Consider the following 19,439-nt stretch of genomic DNA (forward strand, 5'->3'; position numbering starts at 1 on the left):
GTAAGCACAGGTGGAGTAGCCTGACCATTGTACTACTAATGCCAAGCTACTGAGCTGTTCTCACTTCTGGAGTAAGTCACAGCCGCAGTCCTGCTTTCACCTCTCAGAGCAGGGCTGCGGCAGGAACTTATTTCCAGCGGTGAAAATAAATGGATAGCCTGATATTAGTAGAACAGTGTCAGGATCTCCTCTCACTGCCCGATGCTGAACACTGTGTGAGTGCTGACCGGGCTATTGTAGCTCCGCGCATATTGCTGGGCTACAATAAAATGTCACCTGGTTCCCCATAGTTGTGAACTGGACAGCTTAGAGGGCATGCACAGCTGAGGCAACTGCAAGCGTAGGAGGTGGGGATTGCCATAAGCCAACAACAGCTTGCCTCCTACTAGTGCTCTCCTGGTCTACAAGCTTCCCAGTGAACAATCAGCTTCTCCTTTCCCACTCTTCCTGCACATCTCCCACTCAGATTGGAGTTGCTTTGCCCAATCACAGCAGCTCGCCGCTTTTTCCAACCATGCCCACTCAACCATTGATAAGAAACAGCGCTGCTGAGAGTAGAGGTGGTGGAGCTGCTGTCAGTAGGTTTTTGCTATAGCATCTGAGGGCTTTATGATGTAGAGGCAGAGAGCGGGACTCCAGCCATGTATACCCTACTGAACTGCTTGGTGTAGTTTTAATAGAATCCCTGTTTTCTCTGCTGTAGATATAGCTGTGCTAGGAATTCTGAGCTGTGTATAACCCCGCCCACACCCCTGATTGGCAGCTTCTTGTGTACATTGTCAGCAAGCTGCCAATCCGTGGTGGGTGCTGACTTACACAATCTAGCTGGACTGCCTTGCACGCAACACCTAGTCTTGTAGTAATAATCTCCTGATTATATTGAAACTACAGCAAGATACTGAGAAAGTGGCATAACCCTGGAATCAGGCTCTCTGCCCATACGTTATGATCCTCTTAGATTAAGTAGCAAAATCCTCCTGACAGATTCCCTTGAAATCCAGTTTTCGATTTGGTATAAATAACAGTCAAGCCAGTATCGAATTAATTGATTTAATCGCCAGCTCTCGGAATCAGCAAATCGATTTTTGCATTGTGTTCTATGGGTGAGCTGCATGACAAAACAGGGAAATGGAGTCCACAGATCCTACAGATCTGACCCCCACACTGGGAGTTTTGCACAGCCGGTGTCTTCTCTATAGTTCAAGCTATAACTATCAGATGGCTTCCTAGAGGAAGCTGCTCAGTGAATGAACGTGCTGCTTCTCGAACTACTTCATCGTTTTCAAGCCGTTAAAAGAAGTAACAAAAGACTGAACATGCACACAGCAATGTAGTTTATATATTGTTGTGCATTGTTTTCTGGAGTGCCTAAGCGGTAGTTTTTCAGGCAGATTTCACTTGAAGAACATGTAATGTCCACATACCCTAATGCTGAGAGAAATCATCTGGCTTCCTAATCATTTGCATTTGAGAAACATTTTACAATTTCATCTTTTCTGTCGCATTATGTTTTCCCTTTTTAATGTGACAGCCACATAATACCTGTAACAGAAGCCATATTGGTTGTCACCCAACTTTTCTATCAATAAAAATTTACATTAAAGGAGTTGTCCAGCCTCAGGCTACAAGTCTGCAGTCACTGTGACTGCAGACTGGTGCATTCTCCTGTGTCATCGCCAGGAGTGGTGGACGTATGACCGCAAGTATGTGATTTGCATACGTGCTGTCACTTGCTGACTAGACGTGTGCGGCCTCGCTCAATGCACGTGTATTGAGCAAAGTCAGACATGTCTAGTCGCAATGTGCTCCAAAGAATGCAAAGTGCATACTAGCAGTCACATGACCGCCTGCTCTGATGATTTGAAAGTCTGCAGTCACATAGTGACTGCAGACTTGTAGCCTAAGGCTGGACAACCCTTTTAAAATTCTCTTTAGTAATGATTAGTTATTAGAGAGGTTTTGTTTTTTTTCTCTATTGCAGATTTTTATGTCTGAAGCTGGGAAGATCAATCAGAAGATAAAAGTGTGGTTTGGGGAATATTTTAATACCACAGATACAATCGCTATCATTACTTTCTTCATCGGGTGTGGGCTAAGACTTGGAGCTTATAATTATAACGTGGATCCCTTGTCAGAAAGTGACAGTGATACTGATGGTGAGGACGATGAAGATCCTTATAATTATGTCTTTATTGCTGGAAGACTGACATATTGCGTCAATATCATTTTCTGGTATGTGCGATTACTGGATTTTTTGGCCGTCAATCAACAAGCTGGACCATATGTAATGATGATTGGCAAAATGGTACGTCCTGTGTGGCACTCTTTGACATTTTAATATGATCTTCAAGGTTATCCTAAAGTAATGGTGTGCACTTTTTTTTTTTTTTCTTTTGTTTTCGACAGGTTGCAAATATGTTCTACATCGTTGTCATTATGGCTGTTGTACTCTTAAGTTATGGCGTTCCAAGGCAGGCAATTCTTTATCCATATGAAGGACCAAGTTGGACCCTTGCTAGGAATATCGTTTTCCAGCCTTATTGGATGATGTTTGGTGAAGTGTATGCTTATGAAATCGATGGTAATAGAAGCTATTTTATATAGATTTTTTATTTTATTACTATTGTTTGGTAATGGAGATTTGTCGAGAGTAAGCAACTATTCAGATTCTAGTTCCCACTTTTCACAGGCCTGTTAAAATGAAAGCGGCAATTTGCCTTTTTCTGAGGAGCACTCATTTTGATCATCATTGCTATGTTAAGCTCCTTGGATTCCTCTAATTGGGGGTTCAATTGTCAGGATTTGAGTTATTTGGTGTGGGCAATAGATTCTTAGGAACAAATTGCTTATGGTGATATAGATAACTTCATAGTTGAATCTGAGGAGCGTGAGTATACAGCTTATAAACACAGGAGAGATCTGTGCTGCAGTATTCATCCTGGATGTACTTGCATTAGAAGCAATTTTATGGGTTTTAATTATTTTTTTTGACCACCATTGTTTCCATGGTGCTGTACATGAGAAGCGGTTACATACAAAATACAAATATAAATTACAGTGAACAAACTAACAATGATAGACTGGTGCAGAGGGGAGAGGGTGCTGCGCAACTCTAATTTAATTGCGGTTTTCAAAAGAAACTGATGTCTTTAATGTGTGCTCTTCCTGTAAAACATCTCCATTTTTTTCCCCACTGATTTCATATCAGGTATTTATGCATATTTTTTGTTCTAGTTTGTGCCGAAAACTCTGAAGTGAAAGAATTGTGTGCTGTTGGAACTTGGCTGACTCCGTTTCTGCAAGCGGTCTACCTCTTTGTGCAATATATCATTATGGTGAATCTTCTCATAGCATTTTTTAAGTAAGTAGTTTGCGATTATGCATTGAATGTTGATAATATGCTATTAATACATTGGGGTCCATGTATGTCAAACTATTCTTTAAAATAAAAATGGTATTAATAATGGGGGGTATAGGGAGTCCTGCTCTAGATTGTCTTGTTTAAAGATTCATTAGTTTAGAAATTCAAAAGTTCATTCGTTCACCAAGATTTCTGCTTTTGGAATCTTCTGTTTTTGTTTTGTCTATTTATTTAACACCAAGACAAAAATACCATATTCATATTTTGTCTTCTCTTATAGTGTTGAAATACAGTACTATAATAAGAAATGAGTCCTAGTCCTAATTATTTAATACAGTTTGAACCTTGGCTCGCTAGATCTTCCCAAAATACAAGTTTCCAAGTGATTTGGTAGAATGCGGTTATAATTTATGTAAATATTTAGCTTTCCCCACCTTATTTTGTTACTTTTCAGAAAAAAAAATAGAAAGGGAGTAAGACTGTAAGAAGTATGTAGTTCTTGATAAAAGGAGAGTATACTCTTTTCAAATTACATTGTTCTACATATTTTCAATAGAGGTCAGGTTCAGTTATGATATGAGCCATTTTTTAATGAATTTGACCTCCTGAATTCAATTAGGCAATGAAATTTTTTAGTTGGCTCTTGTTTCTATATCCGTTTTCCTTTTACTGCTACATACAATTAATGCTTAAAAGTTCCAGAACTTTGAAACGTTATTATTTTTGCAAATATAAATATGCAGAATATTTTGTTATGCCAATTTTCTGATATTTATTTAGAGGCAACAATTCAAATAACTAAAACATGTCTAAACACTATTGCAAATTATAAGCAGTTACAGAAATTGCACTACAAAATTTGGTCCTCATTCAGTGACAACTTTTTTTTTGCTTGTTTCTTGTACTCCTGCATTGGATTATCTCTTACAATTGTCCAACTGTAATCTGCAAGCCTTGATGGATTCCATTTTCCTTGATATCTTTTCTCCATAGCCACAAGTCTAGATGCAAATATAAGAAATTACTCTTTAAGGACATGTTACAGCAAAGATCCTTATATGTTTTGAGGAGATTTTCCACTAATTATTCATAGTTATCTGCTCTTGAGTTCCCAAAAAATTAGTTACCACTAATGTGAATGCTACCCATGCAGCCTTTTCCTGGCCCTGCAACAAACTGAGAAACTCCTCATCTTGAAGAAGCTTATGAATCTGAGGTCCAATAAAGACTCCTTCTTTTTATCTTTGCTTCACTCAACCTTAGAAATTTATCAATGAGATACTTGAATGCATTTACATTTTTATCCGTTGCCTTTACAAAGTTTCCATTAGGCCCAACTTGATATGCAATGGTGATAGCAAAATCTTATGTGAGTCAACAAGTACTGGATGCAGGACATTTTTACTCCCTGGCTAAAGTGAATGTCAGAGAGGCCAGTCTTTTATTGTAGTGATATTCTCTTGCATGTTTATTCCACTCCCACAGAAAACAGCAGTACTTTGTGTATTCACCCTGGAGACCAAGTAAGAGGGCAAGATGGTCATAGTTCAGGCACCTCAACAGCGGTTTCATGTTGTCATAGGTTTCTTTCATGTGGACTGCATAACCAACTGGAATTGAAGGTAGATCACTGCTGCCATTATGCAACAAGACGGCTTTTAGGCTTGTTTTGCACGAATCAATGAAGAGCCTCCATTCCTCTGGATTATGACTTTTATCTTCAGAACTTCCAATAAACTGTTGCATGCCACAAGAGCGCCCTCCTCGAAGTATTGGTCAAGATCTTTATCATGGTTGCAGAACAAAGAAATCCGAACATCTCTCGCTAGGTTTCAGGCTACAACAGTGGAATCTCCTAAGAGCTCAGATTTACTCTTGGTCAGACCCAAATTTCTAACAAGATTGTTCAGTTCAGTTTGTTATGGGGTGTGGTTCAGTTGAGGTTGCTGACAGATAGTCTGGGTTATGAGAGGAAGATGCTTCATGACACAAAGTACCCTTTTCTTCCTCACTTGACTCGACTGAAAAGGTTTCTGGTGCTTTTGGAACCGGCAGTTTTTCTGTATGTGGTACTGGGCACATTGCAGATGGAATGTTTGGATGCTGTAAAGTCCACTTTTTCCTTGAAACGCCTTTCCTAATTGTGGGCACCATGCAGAAATATCAATTGGTAGTGTGATCGATTGTCACTCTCCAGATCATTGGGATTGCAAAAGGCTTAGATTGCCGCCTCTTATGCAACCACTGGATAAGATGTGATGCACATCTATTACAGCATACGTGTGGAGCCCAACTCTTGTCCTGATCTCCTATTCTGCAGCCAAAATATAGGTTGTAGGCTTTCCTTATCATGGTAGTGAAGTTTTGCCTTTGTGACACAAAAGTGACTTCTCTGCATATGTAGCTTTGTTAATGCAAGAACCAGTAATATCTGAAAAAAACATATAGAAACAAGTCAATATGTTAAGAAACTAAGCTAAGACATCCTAAAACGATATACCTTACAGTTTTTATAAAAGTAGGTGATGTAGCTCTAGTTAGGATTATGTCATCGGAGCGGAGTTGGCGTTTTTTGATTGGTCACCCTAAGATGATAGAATACTGAAGGCTTAATAGACTAAATGGATGATGTAATAGACTAACTACTAACAATGCAATAATGATTATGAAATAATACACGCAAATGTTTCTATAAGCCTGCATGAAAAGTCTCAGAAGTAATTACACCCTACTCTGGATCTTGAAAATTAGAGCCATTCCACAAATTTAAGCATTATTAGTTTTCAGTACCACAAAATTAGTTCAGTTCAACTGTTTTCTTCTCTCAACCAATTGGACTTTATAACAGTGTTATATATTTGAATGAGCCCTAACACAATGAATAAGTTTTTCACGTATGACTTTTGTGTTTTTCATGGATAGAACTTCTATATTTAGAAGACCTGTTCAATATTGAGCCGAGTTTCTGATCAAAATCTACAATGCAAGTCTATGGATCTGTGAAACAATCTGATAGCAGTCGGGTGTCGTCTGGGTGCTGTCCGTTTTTCACAGATTGCTAGATAAAGGAATGTAAAGAAACTTTTTTTTTTTTTTTATCTGAGAAGCCTGGACGGAACTCTGATTTTAAATCTGATGAAATGCTGAACAAAACCACTGATGGAACTAAAACTGTTTTTCTTTTACATGAAAAAAACGGACATCAGAACTAACTCTTAGGCTGTGTGTATACTGCTCCTCACTCTTCTCTGCTGATAGCTTTTAATGGGCTCTTCTCACTATTAGCACAACTCAACTTGGTGCTTTTTTTGTTGTTTATACTTTGTGGCAGCAAACAACCTATTGATTTATAAAAGAGTTTCACAGGATAAGCCTAGACCAATCACCTATTAATCTATGGTGACTCGTATGTTATCTGCCGCCAGGTTTACAATCTATAACTTTCATTAGTTATGCCTGTGATATTAGATGACTATTGAAAATTGATTTTTGTGTGTTCTTTCTCAATCTTCTCTTAGCAATGTGTATATGCAAGTGAAATCGATTTCAAATATAGTATGGAAGTACCAACGCTACCATTTCATTATGGCGTATCATGAGAAGCCTTTCTTGCCACCTCCTTTGATTATATTCAGCCATTTGTCTTCCCTCTTCTGCTTTGTTTGCAAGCGAAGAAAGAAAGACAAGAATTTTCATGGACCAAGTAAGTTATTGGATATAATTTAATCCTACTTCAATAGTTACAGTATGCCGGATTAATCCAAGGGCCCCCATACTACAAAAGAATTGACCGTCTGAAATCTGACATCCCGGATACTTCTCTGCAGTGACAGTCTGTTGGTGAAGAGTTCTGAGGGCTCCATACACATTAGGTATTCAGCCAAACCTGCCAATATCAGCAGGTCTGACCAACTTCAGACTAATATGTTTGAGGGCCTTAATCTTATGTTCAGGAGCCAAAAGATGGCCATCAAAGACATGCTGTAGAGCCATCTCCACACATCAAAAGCAATCTTAGTCTTGCATGTCACTTGGTGTTCCCTGTTTAGTTTTAGCAGTGTGCCCACTTGCTTTTCCTCCCTTTTTAAAAATGTTGCTGGACTTCATACTTCCCTATTTGTCTTGACATAACTCATCACAATTTACCCAGTAATCCTTTTTACAGTAGGGCACATCTCTCTCTGGCCCCAATTTTCACACAGCATGACACCCCTGACAAAGTAGAGTACAAATACTCACTTTTCCATACTACTTTGATGCATCCTCTGCTATTAAATGCTATTAAATGACTACCGTATTTTTCGGACTAGAAGATACACCATACCATAAGATGCATCCTGGGTTTAGACATCAGAAAATAGGAAAAACCTTTTTTCCTATTTAATTAAAACTTCCCTGGCAGTGTAAAGTGGAGAGGTAATTATCACTAACTTTTAATGTACTAGGGTAGAATAAGGAGGTAATAAATCTATTGTTGGTGTTTCCCTGCAGTATATATGCGTACACACACACACACACACGCAGATCTGCCACATATGCATATATAGACACACACGCAGATCTGCCACATATGCATATATAGACACACACGCAGATCTGCCACATATGCATATATAGACACATACGCAGATCTGCCACATATGCATATATAGACACACACGCAGATCTGCCACATATGCATATATAGACAAACACACCCAAACGCACACGATGCATTACCAAATCCAGCAGTTCCTGAATGTGATCTGTACGGAGGCTGCAGCAATAGAGCTTTTTCAGGACCTTCCACTTGATTAACTCAAGCACCTTTCAAGTCATCTGATCAGTCACATGACCTGAAAGGTCCTTGAGTTACTGGTTCAGAAGGTCCTGCAGATGCTCAGCTCCTGCAGCCTCATTCCATTCCCAGCAGCTTCCTCTCCTGCTTTGCACCGATCACATAAATCACTGTACGGCAGGAGTTGAGGGCATCTGTCTGTGTGATTGGGAAGGATGAGGTGCCAGCGTTCTCTATCACAGGAAGCTGCCTGCAGACTATAAGATGCAAACACTTAACAAGAGTTTTTCTTGTTAAAACAAGCGTCTTATAGACTGAAAAATACGGTATATACTAGCACCTAATTTTTCATCAGTTGAACCTGTGACACTCAGCTGTAACCACAAAGGTCCATTTTTGGTTTAGCCACTTGACTTAATCGTCGCAACCGAGTAGATAGTGGGGACAGGTATTTTACCACATACCAACATGTGATATGTACAGAAGTGTGCGGTCGTGAGCCCAAGAGATGACTCTGATCTCAGCTAATTCTCTCCCTCAGTACCACAATCAGCAGTGCTCATGCTGTGGTTCGTGGGGGATGGGTGCAACTCCTTTTGAATAATGACAACCACCCCACCAGGACCGACTTTATCGCAGACTGGGCCTAACGAAGATCTTGCATGCTTATTGTCCATTGTTTCTTAAACTGCTACAGTACTGTTTTTGTTTGTTTGTTTTTTTGTTTTTTTTTTTAAACGTCCCCTAATGTGCCTTTAAGAAAACAATTAAATGCTAAGGCTTAAACATTGGAAAAAAGAACATATATATTTTTTTAAATATTGTCATAAAATTCCACAAAAGTAAAGACATTTTATATGCCTATACTTCAGATTATTCAATAAAGCGATTATATAAGTTGTCATTTAATATAAGCGGACTAAGGAAAAAAATGAAAAAACACAATGTGATTATCTTTTTTGTTGTGTGTGCCACTGATGTTAAATTAAAGGGGTGTTCCCATCTCCATGATCCTATCCCATATGTAGTAGGTATAATAATATTAGCAACTACCTCCAATTAGAAGTGTAGTATAGTTCTCTTGATTCAATGTCGCTTACCCCATGTGCAGGGCATTGCAGTAGCTTAGGTATCAATGAGTAGGTATCAATGAGACCAGTGACTGATAACTTTCAGTGTGGTCGTAACCATTGATACCTAAGCTACTGCAATACCATGTACATGAGCTAAGCGACATAAAGAATCAGAAGAACTATACAACATTTCTAATTGGCGGTATTTGCTGCTATTAAGAATATTATTACACCTACTACAAATCAAGATAGGATCTTGGGGATGTGAATACTCCTTTAAAAGTAGCCCAAAATTATTAAAAAAGAAAAACACCCCCACCCCACCTCCCAAACTAACTTCTTCCACTAAAATCAAGATCTTGTATGATAATGAAGGAATAGCCCAAAATAATTAAATGTTGTTTTTTTTGTTTGTTTGTTTGTTTTTTAAAAAAACAAAACACCTCATTCTTTCCTAAACAAATTCCTCCCACAAATATCAAGTCCTGCAGACTCAGTTTGCGCTGACACTGATGCACCCTATCAGTCGACGTTTGAATTAAATGAAATGCTGTAGCAAGAGACCCAGCAGGGCTCCACTGCTGACAGAGACATAAAAAGCTAGACTGCAGTTTGCCAAAATGTACGAGTAAGCCAAAATCCTTCTTGGAATGCGTCTTGTGGACAGATGAGACCAGGATAGAGCTTTTTGGTAAAGCACATCATTCTTCTGTTTACCGGAAACGGATTGAGGCCTACAAAGAAACTAACACAGTACCTACAATCAAATATGGTGGAGGTTCAAAGATGTTTTGGGGTTATTTCACATCATGAAATCTGTGGATTACCAAAGGATTTTGGGTCGCCATGTAGTGCCCAGTGTCAGAAAGCTGGTCATGGCCTTGGCATCCTAGGTCATGGGTGTTCCAGCAGGACAATGACCCCAAACATACTTCAAGCAGCACCCAGAAACGGATGGAAGCAAAGCGCTGGAGAGTTCTTAAGTGGCCAGCAAGGAGTCCAGATCTAAATCCCATTGAACACCTGTGGAGAGATCTTAAAATTGCTGTTGGGAGAAGGCAACCTTCATATATGAGTGGCCTGGAGCAGTTTGCAAAAGAGTGGTCCAAAATGCTAGTTGAGCGGTGTAAGAAGCTTGTTAATTGTTATAGGAAGCGATTGATTGCAGTTATTTATTCCGAAGTGTGTATAGCCAAATATTAAGCTGAGGATGCCAACAATTGCGTCCGGCCCATTTTTGGAGTTGTGTATGAAATTATGTCCAATTTGCTTTTTTTTCTGTTTTTTTTTTTTTTTTTTGTTTTGTTTTTTATTTTTGTGTTTCTATGCAGACACAAAGGAAATAAACGTGTATAACAAAACGTGTAATTGCAATAATTTTCTGGGCGAAATACTTCCTTTTCAATTTCAAGGGTGCCAACACTTTCGGCTATGACTGTTTGTTACTGCTTGATGAAATTATGATCACTTTTATTAGCCCTTTTCTACTTACACAATGCTTTACTTTTATATATTTCTTTTTTATTTAGAATTATTTTTAACGGAGGAAGATCAGAAGAAACTTCATGATTTTGAGGAGCTTTGCGTAGAAATTTACTTCAATGAAAAAGATGATAAATTTCATTTGGGAAATGAAGAGAGAATTCGGGTTACAAATGACAGGTACACATAATTTGTTTTATTATGTAACCAAATCAATTTGTCTACACTGTTTTCAGCATGGTCTCTTTTTTTAGGGATCTTGAACATTGTTGAGCTTTGGGATGTAATGTTATGTTCTCATGATGATAGGCCTTTATACATAGTTCTGGGTGGACTGAGGAATAAATTATCCGAATAAACCATTTCACCAGATATCTGCACTGTTTGCATGTTAGAAAAAAATATATAACGTGTTGAACATGGTCTTTGACTCTTTTTTTGACTATTCTTAGCTTCAAGAGTAGTGTTGAGCGATACCTTCCGATATCAGGAAATATCGTATCGGATTGGATCGGGCCGATACCCAAAAAGTATCGGATATCGCCGATTCCGATACCGGAAACCAATGCAAGTCAATGGGACACAAATATCGGAATGAAAATAAACCCTTTCTTTCCTTGTAGGTTAATTCTACATGAAGGAAAACAACTAAGAATAATGTAGAATGACATGAAAAGCCGGCAATTCATCAGCGGCATACACCGGTACCCGACAATTTACAACAGAAAGAATAGAGCTTCACACATAGATTAGATAGATAGAAACATGTCAGTCACATATATATGAAGTACAGTGACAGTGTTGCTTACTGTACTTGTCATTTAGTGTAAAGGATTTATTAAAAAAAATATTAGTGTTTTCGTGCACCGTCTCTTTAAAAAAGCCGGCCGGCAATTCAGCATCTGTACCCGACAATTTATAACAGACAGAATAGAGCTTCACACATAGATTAGATAGATAGAAACATGTCAGTCACATATATATGAAGTACTGTGACAGTGTTGCTTACTGTACTTGTCATTTAGTGTAAAGGATTTATTTAAAAAAATAATAGTTTTCATGCACCGTCTCTTTAAGAAAGCCGGCCGGCAATTCAGCATCTGTACCCGACAATTTAGAATAGAAAGAATAGAGAATCACACATAGATTAGATAGATAGAAACATGTCAGTCACATATATATGAAGTACAGTGACAGTGTTGCTTACTGTACTTGTCATTTAGTGTTAAAATAAAGGATTTATTTAAAAAAAAATTGGCGTGGGGTTCCTATTAATTTTAGGCTCTAGCGGAGGTTAAGCAGACAGCTGGGGCAAATGTTTGAAGCCTGGGAAGGGGGTAATACCCACGGAGCTTCCCAGGCTACTAATATCAGCCCCCAGCTGAATACCTAGCCTTTACTAGCTATTAAAATGGGGGACCCCCCCCCAAAAAAATAATGTGGGGTCCCCCCTAATTTAATAGCTAGCACAGGCTAGGCAGACAGCTGGGGGCTGATATTAATAGCCCAGGAAGGGTGCCATGAATATTGGCCCCCTCCCAGGCTAGAAACACCAGCCGTCAGCCGCCCCAGAAATGGCGCATCCATAGGATGCGCCAATTCTGGCACTTAGCCTCGCTCTTCCACGCTGCCCTGGTGCGGTGGCAGGGGGTAATAGGGTTGGGGTTGATGTCAGCTTATAATGCCAGCTGACATCAAGCCCAGGTTAGTAATGGAGAGGCGTCTATAAGACACCCCCATTACTAACCCCATAGTCAAAGTTAAAAAAAAACACAAACACCCAGAATAAAGTCCTTTAATTGAAATAAAGACACAATTCTTTATTGTTCTAAATTAAACCATACTTACCATCACGCCCATTCCAGCTGAAGCCAACGATCTCCTGCAATAAAAGTAAAATAATAAAGCAACCTCATCCTTACCTTTCCATGGTTCCCACGACAGCTTCAGCTCTGCTACATCGAGATGACAGGCTGGACCGCAGCAGAACGCTGCCATCCAGCCTGTCATCCCGCAGACACTGAGAAGCGCAGGCATGCTTGCGCTCCTCAGTGTCTCTCTGTGACGTCATCCAGATGAGCCGAGTTCATGTCCAATGAACTCAGCTCACCTCATGCACGTCACTGACAGCGTGGGAAAATTCTCCTGCACTCAGCGCTTCAGCGTGAGAATTCTCCCACGCTGTCAGTGACATACATGAGGTGAGGTCATGTCCAATGAACTCAGCTCACCTCATGCACGTCACTGACAGCGTGGGAAAATTCTCACGCTGAAGTGCTGAGTGCAGGAGAATTTTCCCACGCTGTCAGTGACGTACATGAGGTGAGCTGAGTTCATTGGACATGACCTCGGCTCATCTGGATGCCGTCACAGCCAGACACTGAGGAGTGGAAGTATGCCTGCGCTTCTCAGTGTCTGCGGGATGACAGGATGGATGGCAGCGTTCTGCTGCGGTCCAGCCTGTCATCTCGATGTAGCAGAGCTGAAGCTGTCGTGGGAGCCATGGAAAGGTAAGGATGATGTTGCTTTATTATTTTACTTTTATTGCAGGAGATCGTTGGCTTCAGCTGGAATGGGCGTGATGGTAAGTATGGTTTAATTTAGAACAATAAAGAATTGTGTGTTTATTTCAATTAAAGGACTTTTTTCTGGGTGTTGTGTTTTTTTAAATACTTTACTAGAAATTCATGGTGGTCATGTCTAATATTGGCGTGACCCCATGAATTTCGGGCTTAGGGCCAGCTGATAATGCCAAGCTGGCCTTAACCCCTTTATTACCCAGTGAGCCACCGCACCAGGGCCCTGGATGAGTTGGGTACAGCGCCAGAAGATGGCGCTTCTATGAACGCGCCATTTTCTGGGGCGGCTGCGGACTGCAATTTGCAGCGGGGGGGGGCCAGAAAGCTTGGGTCTCCCTGCGCTGCGGATTCCAGCCCCCAGCTGCCTAGTTGTATCTGGCTGGGCACAAAAATAGGGCGAAGCCCCACGCATTTTTTTTTTAAATTATTTCATGAAATTCATGGAATAATTAAGAAAAAAAGGGCTTCCCTATATTGTTGTGTCCAACCAGGTACAAATAGGCAGCTGGTGGTTGGGGGCAGCCCGTTCCTGCCTGCTGTACCTGACTGGACACAAATATAGGGCGAAGCCCCACATCATTTTTTTTTTAAATAAATCCATTATTTTAACACTAAATGACATTTGAGGAGTTAATAAAGATGCAGTCCCTAAATTATTATTTATTTTTTAATTAATTTTTCCCAAAACTTTTGACGTGGGCTTCGCCATATTTTTGTATGCCAGCCAGGTACAGCATCCAGCTTCTATGAACGCGCCATTTTCCGGGGTGGCTGCGGACTGCAATTTTCAGCGGGGGGGGGGGAGGGGTGGCAGAAAGCTTGGGCCTCCCTGCGCTGCAGATTCCATCCCCCAGCTGCCTTGTTGTACCTGGCTGGACACAAAAATAGGGCGAAGCCCCATGTATTTTTTTTTTTAATTATTTCATGAAATTCATGGAATAATTAAGAAAAAAAGGGCTTCCCTATATTGTTGTGTCCGGATAGGTACAAATAGGCAGCTGGTGGTTGGGGGCAGCCCGTTCCTGCCTGCTGTACCTGACTGGACACAAATATAGGGCGAAGCCCCACATAATTTTTTTTTAATTATTTCATGAATTTCCTGAAATAATTAAAAAAAAATTGACGTGGGGCTTTGCACTATATTTGGGTCCAGCCAGGTACAGCAGGCAGGAACGGGCTGCCCCCAACTACCAGCTGCCTATTTGTACCTGGTTGGACACAACAATATAGGGAAGCCCTTTTTTTCTTAATTATTCCATGAATTTCATGAAATAATTAAAAAAAAAAAAACGTGGAGCTTCTCCCTATTTTTATGTCCAGCCAGGTACAACTAGGCAGCTGGGGGATGGAATCTGCAGCGCAGGGAGGCCCAAGCTTTCTGCCCCCCGCTGAAAATTGCAGTCCGCAGCCGCCCCGGAAAATGGCGCGTTCATAGAAGCTGGATGCTGTACCTGGCTGGCATACAAAAATATGGCGAAGCCCACGTCAAAAGTTTTGGGAAAAATTAATTAAAAAATAAATAATAATTTAGGGACTGCATCTTTATTAACTCCTCAAATGTCATTTAGTGTTAAAATAATGGATTTATTTAAAAAAAAATGGCGTGGGATCCCCCATAATTTTAGTCTCTAGCGGAGGTTAAGCAGACGGCTGGGGCAGATGTTTGAAGCCTGGGAAGGGGGTAAAACCCACGGAGCTTCCCAGGCTACTAATATCAGCCCCCAGCTGAATACCTAGCCTTTACTAGCTATTAAAATGGGGGACCCCCCCCCCCAAAAAAATGACGTGGGGTCCCCCCTATTTTAATAGCTAGCAAAGGCTAGGCAGACAGCTGGGGGCTGATATTAATAGCCCAGGAAGGGTGCCATGAATATTGGCCCCCTCCCAGGCTAGAAACACCAGTCGTCAGCCGCCCCAGAAATGGCGCATCCATAGGATGCGCCAACTCTGGCACTTAGCCTCGCTCTTCCACGCTGCCCTGGTGCGGTGGCAGGGGGTAATAGTGGTGGGGTTCATGTCAGCGCCAGCTGCCATGAAGCCCAGGTTAGTAATGATGGGCGTCTATAAGACACCCCCATTACTAACCTACAAAGTGTTAAAAAGAAAAAACACACTACACCCAGAAAAAAATAATTTATTTGAAATAAAACACACAATTTTATTTAATTCTTAGTTTACTAAAAATAATAGTTACCTGTCCACGTTCCTGCGCTGATCTCCCATGCACAGCTGTCACATCTGGAGATGGTGACAGCTGTGCATGGCTGCTGTAAGCTCACACTGCCTGGAACACGTCCGCTCCCGGCAGCGGGAGCCACTGACTGAGGTCACCGGAGTGCATTCAGGCAGCGCAGCTCCGGAGACCTCCTTTACGGCACTGCTGTACCGTGGGAATTTCTCACGATACAGCAGGGCCGTAAAGGAGCTAACCGGAGCAGCGCTGCCTGAACTCCGGTGAACCCTTACGGCCCCGTCATTCTAGCGGCGGCAGCGGTTCAGAGCGGTCACATTCTATGTGGCTGCTCTGAACTGGAGATCTTCGTGGGACACTCGTGGACTGCTACGGAGGGGTAAGGATAAGGTTGTGGTTTATTATTTTATATTTTATTACAGGAGATCGATGGCTTCGGGGAATTAGGTGTCTTGGTGAGTATAGGTGTAGTTTTTTTATTTTTTACTTTATTTTAGGTGGCGATCGACGGGGACAGGTAATGTATGAACTAATTTCTTTTAGGTAACCACTGGCCACCAATGACATGTATTTAACATTTATTGGGGACACAGTAGAGCAATTTAAATAGCAGGATCAGTCTGATGGGAACTACTGCTCCCATCGAGCTGATCCTGCTGGCAGGAGTGGACGGGGGACAGACATAGGCCGATGGGAGTAGTAGTGTCACATCGGCCTATGTCTGCCTGCACGCACACACTCGTAGACATCGCATAGACACCGCGCACACACACCCGCACAGACACCGCACACACTCGCAGACATCGCACAGACACCGCGCACACCCGCACAAACATCGCGCACACACCCTGCGCACACACCCTGCGCACACACCCTGCGCACACACCCTGCGCACACACCCTGCGCACACACCCCGCGCACACACCCTGCGCACACACCCCGCGCACACACCCCGCGCACACACCCCGCGCACACACCCCGCGCACACACCCCGCGCACACACCCCGCGCACACACCCCGCGCACACACCCCGCGCACACACCCCGCGCACACACCCCGCGCACACACCCCGCGCACACACCCCGCGCACACACCCCGCGCACACACCCCGCGCACACACCCCGCGCACACACCCCGCACACACACCCCGCGCACACACTAATCATGACGGTCTGATCGTCTGGGAGGTGAGGCTGACCTGTGCGGCCGTGGGAAAGTTCATGTGAGTTCATGCAGTCAAGCATAAACTCACATGAACCCTCTGAGGGCACCGCGGCTAATTCAAATGAACAGCTGATCGGCATCAGCTGATACCTCAGCTGTTCATTTGAAATAACCGGCGGGAAAGCGCAGCACAGAACGGGAAAGCCGGCGGTGAAGTCTTTTCACTGCCGGCTTCCCCGCCCGGGTCCTTCACTCCCCGCTCCTTGGAGCTGCGCTCCCCGCCCGGTCCTAACTTACGATCGGGATGGGAGGTGGCGAGGGGAGCGGAGGATCGGGGTGGGAGGCTGCGGGGAAGCAGTATGGGGCTGTGTGATTGTTTAAAAGCCGGCGGCTTTATACCGCCCGCCGGCTTTTAAACAATCAGGAGAATTCTCCCCCGCTGGGATGGCATTCTGATGACAGGCTGGATCGCGCTGCCATCCAACTTGTCATCCTTCACAGACACTGCAGAGCGCAGGCATTATGGGAACTTCCGATTCCGGTATCCGATATTGTAAAAGTATCGGAATTAAGTATCGGAATTCCGATACCGCGAATATCGGCCGATACCCGATATTACAGTATCGGAATGCTCAACACTATTCAAGAGGTATTCCCTTCTTGGACATTTGTCATATCCTCAGGATATGCCTTAAGTGTACAGTTCATGCGCATCCCACTCATGGGGACCCATGTCCATCTTGAGTACAGGGTCCTGCTGCACTATTCTTTTAGTGGAGAGGTGGCCGGAATTCACACACACATAATGATAGAGAATTCCATCCAAATCTTCACTCATTTAAGATAGTTGCAGGTCTCATTGGTGGGACGCACATCTACTATACATTTGAGGCTTATCCCATGGATAATTCATCAATGTATGAGATGGGAATACCCTTTGAACATTTTCAATTTTAGAATGAAATTCCATGCTTCATTATTCTATGACATTTTATCAATTTTCTAGTTTGTTTTTATTAAAAGCTAAATACAATATAAATAATAAAAGTACATTGTGCGAGAGATCAGTTGACAGACAATAATGGTGCCCATGCAAAAATGTCAAATTGTCCAACCATCTTTACCATACCTTCTCCTAATGAAAGACATAAGGGGTTAAAAAAAAAAAGAAAGAGGCTTTGTTCCTTTGGGGGTAAAAGTAACTCCAATGACTGTTTGGAAGGGGTCTGGGCGTTGTGTGACTGTCTCCTGTTGACTTTTTTTTTTTTTTTCATCTTCCTTTGCACAATATATAAAGGGGTTGTGCCACCATATAACATATAGGTAATGCTGCAGACATCAAGGAAGAAAACACTTTGGTCATTTAAACCTATTAAAAATGATGCCCCATTCAAATGCAGTGTACCTTTGATGCGTGCCTAGCGTTAGCACTATTGGTTTCTTTGTCCGTCCATCTAATTCTCTTACTATTGGCTAAGCATACGCAGTTCCCTCTCCCTTGAAATGGCCGCCTCAGCCATGAAGGAGAATCCCTCCGCCTCAGCCAGCCGGATCTCATCCAGCTGACTGAAAGCAGGGAAGCATCTAAAGTCACTGCGCCTCCCGCTCCCTTCTGAGCCGAGCTAAACATGGAAGTGTTTTGCTTACCAATGGTTGCTGCCAGTGCAGAGCGGAACAGTTGTAATGAGTTCAGCATCTGGTTGCTGCTCTGTACATAGGCGGCATTGGAGATGAGTTTTGTCAGAGAGTCATCTTGATCACTGTGTTCACAGACCGCAGCAACCAGATAACAAACGCCTCGCAAGTGCTATGCTTTCTCCACTGGCAGCAGCCATAGAGAAGACAAACACTTACTGAATACTTAACTGATTCAGCTTCCCCTCTCCTCCCACAGCCCCTCCATTATTTCTATGTCCTCTCACAGCACCCCTATTCTCTTTCCGTATCCTCCCACAGCTCCCCCATTGTTTGTATGTCCTCCCACAGCTCCCCCATTCTTTCTATGTCTTCTCACTGATTCTCACTTACAATTTTGTGAGAGGAGACACAGACTCTCTGGGAGAGCTTTCCCAAGTTACAAAACAGGACACTTTTTTTTTAATTAAAGGTATAATAAACTATTTTTTAATATTATTATCTTTTCATCTCTATATACTTTTTTCTAACCCTAACTAGAATTAGGACTAGGGTTTGAGCTAAGAATATGACTGACGAGGGTTAGGACTAAGATTAGGACTAGGGTTAATAAACGGATGAGGGTTAAAACTATGTTTAGGATGAGGATAAGTACTAGGGTTAGGACTTAGATTGAGGGTTCAGACTAGGGCTAGGATTACCATGAGGCATCGGGAAACTGTTTGTGGCCCCCATACACATTAGATTAACGTCTACCAATATTGGCGGGATTGGCTGGCAGTTCAATGTGTATTTTTCAGCCAACTTAAAAATAATTTCATCTGATGAACATTGTTACTTGTTTTTCAGATGATTGGTGGCTGGTTTGAAGTTGATAATCAGGAAGCTAGTGTTCCTAGGAATGCTTGTTCCAGATTATCAGCTTGTCTAAATGTGCTCTTTCTGTCCACATAGACATATGAGAGTTTGTTTTTTGCTGGATCAGTTGTACTTTTGAATGACACCATTCATTTTGCCAGAGCTTTGTACCTCCCATGGTGGTTAGAGGTAGGTCCTGGCTGTGTCACACAGCCATTACCTGCCAAGTTTGGGACGAGCTCACCCTGTGAGCCTGCTCCATACAGCCACTTCTGACTTGTGCTGTATATGTATGGTGGATGTCAGTAACGGGTTAATG

The 19,439-nt window shown here is 42.1% G+C and overlaps 1 protein-coding gene across 1 annotated transcript in view; it reads left to right on the top strand.

The window, feature by feature from the left end:
• The window catches only part of LOC141166426 (transient receptor potential cation channel subfamily M member 7-like), a 142,737-nt gene that overhangs the window by 84,781 nt on the left and 38,517 nt on the right, over positions 1–19,439 (top strand). The window contains exons 21-25 of the mRNA XM_073653097.1: positions 1,982–2,305; positions 2,407–2,581; positions 3,235–3,361; positions 6,880–7,064; positions 10,741–10,873. Coding sequence (XP_073509198.1) covers positions 1,982–2,305; positions 2,407–2,581; positions 3,235–3,361; positions 6,880–7,064; positions 10,741–10,873 — 944 coding nt within the window. The remainder of the gene's footprint in view (positions 1–1,981; positions 2,306–2,406; positions 2,582–3,234; positions 3,362–6,879; positions 7,065–10,740; positions 10,874–19,439) is intronic.

This window comes from Phyllobates terribilis, unplaced genomic scaffold, assembly GCF_046119375.1.
Source record: "Phyllobates terribilis strain yellow unplaced genomic scaffold, ASM4611937v1 Scaffold_11__3_contigs__length_659146591, whole genome shotgun sequence".
In the NCBI taxonomy this organism is placed as follows: Eukaryota; Metazoa; Chordata; class Amphibia; order Anura; family Dendrobatidae; genus Phyllobates; species Phyllobates terribilis.